The sequence below is a fragment of the Carettochelys insculpta genome, chromosome 6, assembly GCF_033958435.1.
Source record: "Carettochelys insculpta isolate YL-2023 chromosome 6, ASM3395843v1, whole genome shotgun sequence".
NCBI lineage: Eukaryota > Metazoa > Chordata > Testudines > Carettochelyidae > Carettochelys > Carettochelys insculpta.
In genome coordinates this window covers 65,655,938-65,668,801 of record NC_134142.1, presented here as the reverse complement: position 1 = coordinate 65,668,801, position 12,864 = coordinate 65,655,938, and the positions used below count along the sequence as shown (strand labels likewise).

General features: G+C 43.5%; 1 protein-coding gene across 7 annotated transcripts in view; it reads left to right on the top strand.

The window, feature by feature from the left end:
- The window catches only part of RGS6 (regulator of G protein signaling 6), a 491,454-nt gene that overhangs the window by 429,625 nt on the left and 48,965 nt on the right, over nt 1-12,864 (top strand). For all 7 annotated transcript variants that reach the window (XM_074997137.1, XM_074997135.1, XM_074997141.1 and 4 more), the window contains 2 exons: nt 834-959; nt 8,680-8,866. In XM_074997137.1, coding sequence (XP_074853238.1) covers nt 834-959; nt 8,680-8,866 — 313 coding nt within the window. The remainder of the gene's footprint in view (nt 1-833; nt 960-8,679; nt 8,867-12,864) is intronic.

The following is a 12,864-nucleotide window of genomic DNA, read 5'->3' as shown; positions in this document are numbered from 1 at the left end:
CTGGGGGGTTGAGAGATGCTCTCTCTCCAGCCCCTGCGGGGCTCTATGGTCACCGTGGGCAGCAGCCCTTAGCCCAGGGTTTCTGGCTGCTGCTGCGGCAGCTGGGGATCCATGCTGCATGCACAGGGTCTGCAACCAGTTGTCGGCTCTGTGTATCTTGTGTTGTTTAGTGCAACTGTGTCTGGGAGGGGCCCTTTAAGGGAGCGGCTTGCTGTTGAGTCTGCCCTGTGACCCTGTCTGCAGCTGTGCCTGGCACCCTTATTTTGATGTGTGCTACTTTGGCGTGTAGACGTACCCTCGCAGCGCCTATTTCGATGTGGTGCCGCGCAACGTCGAAGTTGAACATCGACGTTGCCAGCCCTGGAGGATGGGTAGACATTATTCATCGAAATAGCCTATTTCGATGTTGCTACATCGAAATAAGCTATTTCGATGTTGGCTTCACGTGTAGACGTAGCCATAGTGTCCTGTCTTTCAAATGTAGGTATCTCCCACAGCAACACCTAAACTTGCATTTCTCCTGTCACATTCTTTTTTAAAGTGACATGTCACCCTGCTCCTGTCTGGCATAGGTTTTCATACTGACTCACATCTCTTTGGTATAGAAGCACTACCCAGGTTAATAAGCTTGGCATAGCAAGGACCCTAGTCCCCAATTCTTTTCAAATGGTGTATGATCGCTTCCATGTGAGTTACTAAGGAAGCCTCACTCTCAGCTGGTTTGTCATCCTTTTTTCCCTTGGATGTTGAGCAGAGTCATTTGATATTCAGCCTTTTGAGATGACAAGTGGGCATGCATTTAATCTGACCTTTCCTCTCTCTCACTTTAACAGTAAAGAGCCCAGCCAACAGCGTGTGAAAAGATGGGGCTTCTCTATCGATGAGGTGTTGAAGGATCCCATAGGGAGAGACCTATTCCTTCGTTTTCTGGAGTCAGAATTCAGTTCAGAAAACCTCAGGTAAAACCCCTCCAATTAAGCTGTATGTATGAGTCTGCACTCATACCCACAGCCAAATTCCGTAGTCTTTGCTCAGGCAAAATAGCTCACTGAAGTCTACATGGAGTAAAGTCTGAGTAAGCATCTGTGTGTCTGTAATAAACATGCAGCTTGCAAAGGTTGAACATTGTGATGAAACATGGCATTTAGATGGGTTCACATAGTGCAGGGTTTCTAGGGAAGAAGTAGTATGTGATGCTTCCAGAAAAAGGAGTCAAGTTAAGGTGACATAATGGCGTGAGGCAGTGATATTGTGGCCTGATCCATTGTCAGTTTTGGTGAAATTCAGGATCAGATTCGCAATGCTGTTTGTCTACAGCTAGCACCTGGAGTTAAACAGTTTGGGTTGCCACATCTGGAATCATGGCATCACCAAATGAATCCATCAGGGAATATATTAAAAACTAGGGATGGTAAAAAGAAGCGAGCTCATTTTTACACTAACTTGCACATATCTGCAATCAGAGGAATGGATAGCCTGAAAAGGGGCATCATAATTTATTGAGACTTTAATAAAAACATATTCTTAAATTTTCCTTATTTTAGATAGGTTAAATAATTCATAGAATATGAAATGTGATGTGGCAAACTCACCACAATACACTGTTAACCCATAATTTTTGTAAGGAATAACAGAAAAAAATCCTATTTTTTAACAATTGTAAAACTATACAATCAACAGCAACTTGTAATCTCATTCAAGAGTTCCCTATGGGTATGCATAAAGGAAACACAGCCGAGAGAATGAATGTAGCCCAAAAGCAAGTTCAGAGAATTGTTTTGTTTTCTGGGCACTTGTGTGATATTTCTAAAACAGAGCAAAGCTGTGCAGTCCTTGAATATGCAAAATCCACAGAGCTTTCCCTACAGTTTTTTTTATAGGTAGCACCACTGCATAATGGGAAATGTAAGACAAAAATAAGGTATGGGATTTACAGTCTAAAATTCAGAAAATTAAAGCTGAAATTCCATGTTTGGAGGCTGCAAAATATGGGTGGTGATCTCATTTGCTAGCTGATGTGCAATACCATAGCACAGGAGGGTAAGGGTAAGAGTTGACATGAGGCTATAGCTTTAATTGAAGATTGAAGGTGGCTGAACGTTCCTGTATGTTTCTATGGTTTAATTTTATGTTTATAAAACCTTGGGAATATGCAAATGACTGTTGAATGCTGCAGCATCTATGGAGTCCAGTGAAAATAGACGGATGTGCGCATTCCAGATTACATCATCACAGTGGCTATTAAGCGTTAGTAATTTCACTACAGTGGCCAAGAGCTGAGTGGACCCAGCGGCTTAATCATCATTCCTCTCTAAGATGCAGTCCCTCTAGAACAGAGTTAACACATTGGCAGGGCAATATTGGTCAGCTTGAATTTCTGCTGCCCACACAATGCTGTTCTGGGGATACAAAAGAAAATTAAGTAGGGCCCAATTCTCAGCTGGGGTAAATTAATGTAGCTCTTGAATCAATGAATTCCACTTTTACACCAGCAAAGAATCTGACCCAGTGCCTTTCAGTGGCTCTAAATTTGTATTTTTTTTAAACTGGAAGAAATATGAATAAAATAGGTGGACAGTCCAGACATATCTCTGAGTTAGTGTATAAAGGTGAAATTCACTGCAAAATAGTTTTAAACTATAATGAAACTGAATCAAATCAGAAATTTAAAGAGTAAATGAACAGCATAAACAGTAAAATATACAATTTTCAATTTTTTTCACTTTTAGTACTCTAAGAAGTTATTTATAATACAAACAAAGCAATATTTTAAAATGCTCTTTAACCTTATAAAGCCTCTTTAAGTGGCTGTGAACTTTTACATTTTCATTGCACTTTTGTGTTCTTCTGGCAATTCCTCTGCTGTTATAAAGCACAAGTTAGATCTTTGCCATTTAAGTAAGGTGCATTACTCACATTCCTTCTGTGAAATACAGTCATGCTTGGACTAACGAAGGGCAGAAGGTTTGCCTCTGGCAAGTGTACATAAACTCACTCTCCTCTCATGAATCCGGAGGGTGTCATAATTAGAAATCACCACTAGCCACTCTCCATGCTGATAAGTATTCTCTTTAACCTTGAGATAGAGCCTATGCATGTGCAAAAGGGAGGAAGTCCTGTGAGCTGTGGCAGGGGACTTTATTGATTAGTGAGGGCGAAAAGAGTGGAGGAAGAGAAGGGAATTTCCATGGGTTGACTTGTGTTAAAGTTCTCTCAAGCCAGGGATTCCACGAACAAAGCATTCTGCGCAACTGGCTATCTAAAACACCCCCAGACTGCTTGCCTTTTCAGTTTCTTTGTTGTAAGGAATGTAGCACAGTTTTTCTCTTCTACCTTCTTTCTGCTTTCTTTATAATAGTGTGTTTTCATTCTCTAAGCTCTTTTGATATTTGGAGCACAATGTGAGGGCTCCGCTAAGAACTCAGTTTAGAATTCAATGAACAATTATTTGGATGCATAATAAAAATATAAATCTACTTACTTTTGGACAGCAGCCTCCACACAAATTGTCCTATAGCCCAACAGAGATAAACTTATAGGCTTGGCCGGAACATAGGGATCCACTAACACAGACCCTTGACTCCAGTGGGGCACCACACAAACACAAAGGTCCATATTAGCAGATCCTCATACCGGCTGGCCTTAGATAACTAAACCGAAGGAGAGAAAAATAAAGACATATTCACAAGGGAAAGAGAAATGTGGTGGACTGCATCACCAGTGGTGTGGCACTTTGTGGAGGAGCAGAGGGAAGGCCATTGCTAGACAGATTGATCCAACAAAATGATCAAACAAAATTTATAGTTGTACTTATTAATGAATGTCAGTGAAATTGCTGGTAATTTTCAAGGATGAACAATTATTTAATACTGCACATTTGATGGAAAATTCCCATCTGCAACCATTCTTTAAAGACCTTCCAACCAATAGATATCAATAGATATGTGCAGTAAACACAACAGAGCCATATTCTTCCTTTGGGACATGAATGCAGCTCTCATTAGTGGTGACAGGAGTTACTTGCGCATCTTGGAGAGAACATAACCATATGTAACTGAGAGGCCAGCAAGACAGCTACAAATTGGTGACTATTGGAAAATTCAAGTTACTAGCAGTGCAATCAAAGAAGTAATTGTCAAGAAGCCCTAGTCATGCACCGGGATTTCATTCTGCTAGATGTTGTACACCTGGAAAAAAGGACGATCCCTGCCCCCAAACAGCTCACAGTCTAAGTATAAAACAACAGATAGATGCAGAAAAATGAATAGGGAGTACCGCAAACGATGACCATGCTGGTCAAGCCTGATTGGCAGTGTTCTCGGTATACAAGCAGTCTAACCATTGTCCTGTTATTTGTAAGCTACACAGCCAGCACTGCCAAGAGCCACTGTGGGACAGGGTGCGGGGGAAGCCCAGCTCTGCACCCTGGAAGTGGGCCTGCTACTTAGGCAGCAGCAACTGCTGGAGCACCGGTCCCCTTTGAACGGCCGGGCCTGGAGACAACTGTCTGTTTTCCCCACCACTACCCGTCGGTGGGCCTGCACACAGCAAAGTTAATGGAAGAAATGAAAGAGGATACTGAGTTAGTTTTCTGTATGTTTTTAGAGAGATTCACGCATGTGCGAAAGGGCATTTAGGAAAAAGAACGAGATATTTGAAAATGTAGCAAGTGGGCAATGGAGGCAGGTATCACAGGCAAACTGGAAGTGGGGGACAACTATTTAATCCTGAATAAGAAATTACATGTAGGGTGGGACTAGTGTGTGAAGTTCTGTGACAGCGAAGACAATGAGCTTATATTTGGAGTGATAGACAACAGGGAGCCAGTGGAGGGATGCAAATAGATGGGTCACATGGCTAAAGCAGCAGGCTAAGAAAATTGTCTTTGCCGCAACATTCCAAATGGGTGCAAGCAGGGACGACAACACATTTGTCAAGGCCACTAAAAAGGATGTTGCAGTAATCGAGGGACAGGACGATGAGAACCTGGATGAGCTTTTTAGCTGTGTCAATGGTTAGTAAAGGAGCAGACTGGATCTAAGTCTGCTCTTAACTAAACTGACATCAATCCAGACTCACTACACTGACTTACAAAATTGGTTCTTTGAGTAGGACTTCAGGGAAACTCTGTCCATGTAGAACTACCTGATTGGACCCATTACCGTTCTGGGTTTGGTGCAACTCTTTTACTTATTTTTACTGACTGGTGTTTACGTTAGAGAAGGAAAGTCCACCCTTTCTCTCACTTCTGATTTTACACTTCTTTCTCTCACACTTCTCTTTCATCTTTCTGTCACCGTCCATCTTTGATCTGCAATTTGATTTGCTTCTTTTTTTTTTTTGGTGGGGGGGGAAAAGGAGTTTACTGAACTATAGCTGAGATGCTACCTCCTCCAGTCAGAAGATTTTTTGCCCAGCATCACATAGGATCAGTTGGGAGGAGAGATAAAAGGGATCATGGGAGACACCACCGGGGGGAAAGGCAGATTGTATACCTCACCGCAGACCTAAGTAGACAGCACATCCATCCTTTGTATGCAATGTGAAGGAGCACGTAGATACTATAGTGATGAGTGTGTTATAAAAATCTGAATAGAATAGAAATGAGAAGCCTGCAGCACACTACAGCGGAAGTTTGTGTGTTGATAGGGTGAGTTCACTGGAGATAGAGCTAGTTGGAAAATGCTTTTTTTCCATGGAAGGTGTTGACTACTTTTAGAAAACCCACATTTTAACCAAAACCTGAAAATATTTTGAGCCACCCAATGAAACATCAAAAATTGAAGGAGGGTAGTGTTAATTGAAAATTCAGTTTTCTATTGAATGAAGAGTTTAGGTGGGAAATGTTTGACTGGCCCTCACGTTTGCTCCAAAGTAGAATCACATTATGGTGACTTTGCAAGAGAGCTGAACAGAAGACAATACTGGTGTCTGAACTGTATGACGATTTTCAGTTAGAGTTGTCCTGGGATGATTGCACGCTTTACTGCAAATGATGCAATGAAAATCGGAGACTTCACTGAAGCCGAAATGCCTTCACATTCAACATTCCTTTCTCTAATCTTCCCTTGGCCACCAGGGGGCACAGAAACTCTATTTCTGCACTTACTGTAGGCACAGAGAAAACTTCTGTGCACTCTAATAGTGGAAGTAATTTGTGTCACATTTGCCTGGGTTAGTAGCAAATTGTACGGAACCACACAGGAGACTGGGATCAGAATCCCACCCCTTTCTGTACTCTCAGCCTAGAATATACCCAGGCTGTACATAGGAGTATCAGTTTACTTATTTATTTGTAAGTGCTCCCGAGTATGCTAGGTGCCTCGCAAACAAGTAGAAAAAAGCACATTTCCTTCCCACAGAGCTAAAATGTAGAAATGAGAGCAGCTTCCAAGTGCTGGGTAGGGAGAGAGAGGTTAGGGAAGGAAGCATAGAGTTCATAAATATAGGGCCAGACCCTCAGCTGAAGAGACTTGGGAGTAAGAAGGTGGCTTCTTCAGCCAGAAGTCAGTTCAGCAATTGAAAGGTTGCTTTAAATTACACCAGCTGCTTTAGTCTCTCTCTCAGGAAATGCTGCTTCAGTGTCAGTGCTGAATCCTGCCTTTAGCACCATACAGTCCTGCAACTTCATACCTGCCTATGCTCCTTTTAGGGCAGCTTTCTGCAGTCTCATTTAACGCTATAGAAAAAAAGATATCCTAAAGACAAACAAACTCAGCGGGAATCTTAAAAGATGCAAGTGGGAATAAGGATACACAGGACACCACAGCCAACCCAAAATCAAAATATCTCCCTAGGTTATAAAGTGACTGCTGAATTCAGACCAAGTGGCCTCGGTGCAGTCCCAGCGCATTTTACTGACAGCACACTGCAGAGAGAGCGAGAGTAGCAATTATCTATAAAAGGATCTGTATAACGGTTGCTCGTTGTAAGTCAGGGTTATAAGATTAGGCCCCATGTGTACCAAAGTTCTGCAGAAGTCCCAGCAAATAGTCACCCAGGCAGCTAATCACTTCATGTGAATGAGTTCAGGATAATAAGCCATGCCCAGACTGGCTTTTCTCAGCAGCATCACCCAATGACAGCCAGGCAGGACAAGGACAGAAGGAGAAAGCAGGTGCTGTTGTTGACTTGTCCCTGCCCTTTCTTCATCCATGGAAACCTGTAACTTCCCATTCAGTGTCTGCTGAATATTACCTACCAGACCTTTTATTTATTCCAGCCTGGCTGTTTTGTATTGCTACGCTCCCCTCTGTCTTGGTGTGGGTGCTACTTCCTGCGTAGGTTTACGTTATGCACTGAGGGCTAAATTTACACCTTACATGCATCTAGGTACCGCATCTTCAGCATCTCCCCTGCCTACAGCTGACCTTCCTGTTGCACACAGGTTTAGGTGCCCCTAGAATGGCGGTGCTCCTAGCACGTGCCTAGTGTGCCTAGTTGGAACTCTGGCCCTGTATACACATACTTACACCTGTGACCAGTGTGTGCTGATTGGAGAGACTGTTTAGGGAATGGTCCCTTTAGTGTTATGCAACCACTGAATACAGTTACCATGTGGCTCAGCTCTGTGCCCCGTTTGCTGAGGACTTCTCATCTACTTCACATCTTGGCCATGAACTGACACACTTGCCCTCATTCCCTGCCCTCGTGCATTCAGAACCCCCGAGAAAAAAGGTTTTGCTAAGATTGAGGCCTTTTGTGGACCTGCTTTATAAGTACTGTTTGAAACTGCATGTTTTGCAATATCTCTCCTGCATTATAATGGCAAAGAAGACCACACCACATTGTAATATTAGGGCTGTAATTAAGATGGGTTAAGTGATGAGCTGGTACCATTTGCCTTGAGAATGAAAAATATTCAGTGTAATGATTCATATAAACTGTTGATACTGATTGTGGTCTCAGACAATTGTTGATCTTTGCAGCATTCTTCATTTCAATTGGCTGGTTACTTCTACTCTTGCTTGCTGGTTGCTAGGGCTGTAGAGGAGGAGAATATGAGTGGCCAGTCAATCAAGCTGCAGGAGGCTTCAAAAGGTCAAACTAATGCAGCCCACTGCTGCCTCTCCCAGATTTCATGAGGGATTACATACTTTAGTCTTGTGAAAGAGTTTGTAACAACAAGGAGGAAAAGGAGACGAATCTGTTTATCAGGACACTGATCATAGCAAGAGAGAAGATGCCAACTCAGCTCACTCATGTTAGAAGTTCAGGAGTGTAGGAAACGTGTGCTACTGGCTGGGGAGTTGGGCGAGGAATATTTTATTCCTTTACCACATCATGGAATGGTCCAGATCCATCAACATTTATTCTTTGGCTTCCTCTGAAACTCTGGATATTGGCTATTCGTTTTCCTGTAGCAGTATGGACCCTGCAGGGCTTAGCGAAGTAACAGCCTGTTTGTGTGCTTACGGCCACACATGCAGGCAAGTGGAATATTTTGAATAAGAATAACACATCTAGAGTTGCTTTTCTGCCCCTCATGATGTTTAAGTGGATTAGTGTACAGCACATTGGAACCTCTGCAAGCCAAATACCTAGAGAGACTGCCATTGACTCCAGAGGTTGTGGGACCAGGCCACAGTGCATCAGGATTTTGCTAAGGCTTATCCACAAGGTTATTTCTGAGTCTTTCTCTTTTCTCTTTCTTCTCTGTTTTGTTACTTCCCATGAAAGGTTTTGGTTGGCTGTCCAAGATCTCAAAAAACAACCTTTGCAGGATGTAGCCACCAGAGTGGAGGAAATCTGGCAAGAGTTTCTAGCTCCAGGGGCACAAAGCGCTATCAACCTGGACTCTCACAGCTATGAGAGAACAAGTCAAAACGTCAAAGACCCGGGGAGGTACACATTTGAAGATGCACAGGTTTGGATTTTGATTTTATTACTAGTACGAAACTAGTAATTAAACAGCTAGTTTTATGGTGACTCCTTATATTCTACATTGGCAGCACTATCCACTTACTTTTAAGAAAAAAGAGAAGAGTGTGCAGTTGAAGAGGACATCAGTTATTTCGGTTCAGGCAGGGTGAACTATATTTCTTTTCTAAATCTGTGTGAGTTTAATGCTCCTATGGAAACAAAGATGTTCCTACACTGACAAATCTACAAGGAGGGTGAAGCTGTAACAATGTGTCAGGTCTGGCCCATGAGCAGCCAGTGTGCGTTGGTCAGTTACTACGGTGCATTCAAGATATGAGTAGCAGAGCTGGCTGAATCAGGTCAGGATACCTGGAAGTCAGGATCAAACACCAGTTACAGAGAAGAGGCAAGTAGTGGAGCAGGGGATGAGCCAGAGTCAAGAGATGGAGCCTAAGGTTTATGTGAATGGTCTGGAATAGAAGCAAGCAGCCGTTCTGCATCATTGCTCAGATAGCTCCCCGTGATGGCTTCCTGGCTTATGTACTGGCATGGACCGATCAGAGGACTGCCATTCACACCCCACTGGGTGGTGCTTCCTAAAATGTCAAACTTCCAAAAGTTCCCCCACAAAACCCTAATCAGAAACCCCTGTAGCAATGTTAGAGGATTAGCATCCAAGAACCTCCTTCATGTCAAGTTCTAGTCCCATAGGGAGTTATATCACACCTCACCTTCTGGTTTTCCATCAGAATGGTGCTGGCCCAGATTTGTTGGGTAACTCTCTCATTAGGTCTGGGAGATGGGCAAGGGAGGCATATTCTCAGGTGTGCTTTCTGGGACCTTCATCTTCTCAGTCCACAGGTACGGGTGGCGATGATAGTTCAGGAATATGCAAAATTTCTGGTGGTCCCTATCAAATCATTCAACCACCGCATCACTGGTGCAGGTTCAGGGAATGGGTGGTCTGCTCAGGCGTGTCGTGTGGCTGCCTCACCCTGTGAGCATGCTAGCGTTCAGGGCTTGCTCTTCAGCAGCAAGCTGTGTTGCCTGGGTCAATGGCTTATGCAGAGTGTGTGTTACACAGGCAAAGTGTGCATCTTGGGTCTGTAGTTCAAGATTCACTGCCTGAAGGCAGGTGTGGTGTTCTTGCCAGGCCCCAGACCCATGGGGGAATCTCAGGTTGATGGGTGACCTGCCATTTTCATCCTCTGAGAATAAAGTTGGATTGAGTGTGGGAGAGCTCAGAGGTGGTCAGAGGAAACTGGGCCATGCGCAGCAAGTATATACTTGTCAACTGCCCAGTTGTGGTCATAAGATGAATGCTGTTATCAGAGGCCAAGACGAATCAGGAGGCTATCAGGAAGTCACAATCAGTCATGAGGCTGCAAGCAGCATGCAAGGATCAGAGTCAGGGACAAATCATGGTCTAAGGTTCACAATAAGGCAGCATCTGAAACAGAAGCAAGCGGACAGCCTGCATCATTTCTCAGATAGCTCTTGTGTTTGCTAATGGGTTCATATAGTGGCATGGGCCAGTCAGAGGGTTAGAGGAGCACTTTCCAAATCAGGTACTTCCTGCAGTGTGTAGCTTCAGAGGGTCACCCACCAGAAAATCAGCTGGAGCATATAGCGGTAACAGTAAAGCATCGAGTTGCCTGGAACCACTGCATTCTCAGGTTTTAGTCCTGAAGGTGCTTATGCAAGGGCTCAAACAAGACAGGGAAGAAAGCTATAAAATACAATAAGTCTTTCTGAACTCCCTACCTCAAATAGAATATATCTCCTTCTCAGAAGCCCTAGAGGAACTGAAGTAATAGCAAAATCCCACAGTACTGCATATACAACTTCTGTTTATTAAAAAAAAAAAATCACTGACCTTGTTGCAGCAGCTGAATATAGCATACCAGGAAACATGTTTCTGAGACCTGGCCCCTGGAAAAAAAGACTCAACCACAAATTTCATTAATCGTTCCAGTACAGGGCTCCGGATTCCTCAGGGCAAATTTGCAGATAAACTGTAAACAGAAAGTATCTTGAGGAGAAGAAACAATCTGTGATAAAATGTTCCAGACTAGAACAAAGCTGTTTAACCTTCCGAAAGAGTGAAAGGACATTCTGTAAAGAACACAAAAAAGGGGGCATGGACGAGCAAATAAAATCAGGAGAATAAGATTGGCAAATGAGATCAGGGAAACCATGGACAGCAATGTCATTATCAAAGAGGCAAAGTAAAAAGTACCACAAATGTCATGGATGGGCCCTGATTTTAAAAAGTCAGCATTGTAAAGTGATGTTCCAAATTGCTGCATCAGCAATGTTGTCAGCTGGGATGTCTTGTGAACCAGGACAGTAGGACAGTGCTTTATTGTAAGGTTAGGAGCGGAATCTTGAAATTTGAATCAAATATTGTATTTTTCTGAACCTTGTTTATGAATCAGAAGGGATGTGTGCAGAGGTTCCAAGCATAAATTAAAACAGACTGAAAGCAGATTTTAATGTAGGGGAATACCAATGAATATCTCTTTTCCTCAGCCATACCCCAAAGCAAGTAACTAGGAGCTGTAGTATGTCTGTGTTGCCTGCAGATCTCCTTTAAGTAGGAGAAAATGTGATGGGAAAATATAGTCCAAAGTTATTCCAGACCAGACAGTGTGAATGCCAAAGATAATTGTTAAAATAAGTTACATTACTGTCAAGAAGTCCATCTTGCTTTGAATAAAATTTTAATTGGAAGAAGATGGCAGAAAATCTAGACTTGGACTGATCAATTTCAATTTCAATTGCTGCCCAAAGGGAACTAATAAAATCAAACAAGAGCTCCTAAGACAAGTTTTAGTTTAATGTAGCCATCTTCTGATAGAGTTTGATTCCCCTGCTTTAGGTTGTACTCAATGGAAATATTCCCATGACCAAGAGCCTCAACACTGACAACCACCACGGGCCCAGGGATAAGGTGGGAGGGGGGCCTAGCTCCCTGCCTGCGGAAGAGGTGGGGCTCAGAGCAGTCAGCCTGGAGCCCCCTCAACCACGTGTGGAGTGGCAGCATAGCTCTCTGTGGCATTTCAAAGGAGCCCGGAGCTCCAACCACTGGTACTGGTACTGTGGCGGTGGCTGGAGCTCTGAGCGCTTTTGAAATGCTCAGCCAGGGGCAACTGCCCCCTTCCCTTCCAGCCCCCCTTAAATCCCTCCCCTCCTCTCTCCATTGGCAGGCCTGCCCAAGAGATTCAATGAGTCAGAGCTGCTCTCCTGTAATCTCCTGTATATTCTGGGTGGAGATCAATATCATTTACCTACAAACCCATGGCAAAGATAAGAATTGAGGCGACTTCTACCCTCACCAGGGAAGTTCAAACGCTTAGGTTCGATCTTCTGGGGTGCCTTTTTGTGCATTCTGGGGTCAATGTCGACCCCTTAACTCCTTCCAAGCCACAAGGATTAAGGAATGCTGACGAGAGGAATGCTCCCGTTGACATTCTGCAACGAGGAGAGGGACCAATGTCGATGGCTGCCAAACCGATTTTTAGGTATGCAATTGGCGTCCTAAAAATTGCATAGCAGCTCTCAACATTCCCGGTGAGTGTAGATGTGGCCTCAGAGAGCGTATGTGTCCAAGTTATCTGTTTGTACATTGTAGGTTACTTCTAACAGTGCATAATCCTTCAAAAGCCATGCCACTGATTTTTGAGATAATTGGTCAATTAACTAACAAGGCCAAGTAATGAGAAGAAGCACAAATAGGATGTAAAAATGCCATATGCCTTCTTAAAAAAAAAAAAAAAACTATATATTGGAGCTACCCTGGAAAAAGGCAGTCTGTTTGCACTGCCAGTTTTTGAAGAGGCTCCATCTGAAGATATCTGCTTTAAGGTGTGGCATAGGCTCAGATGGCACCCAGTCAGCGTAGGCTCCACATAGTAAACTCTGAGTACTCCAACTACATTATTTCCAAGATCAGCATTGCCCCCTTGTGAGACTGTGTTGGCTGGTTTCAGCACCCTGACA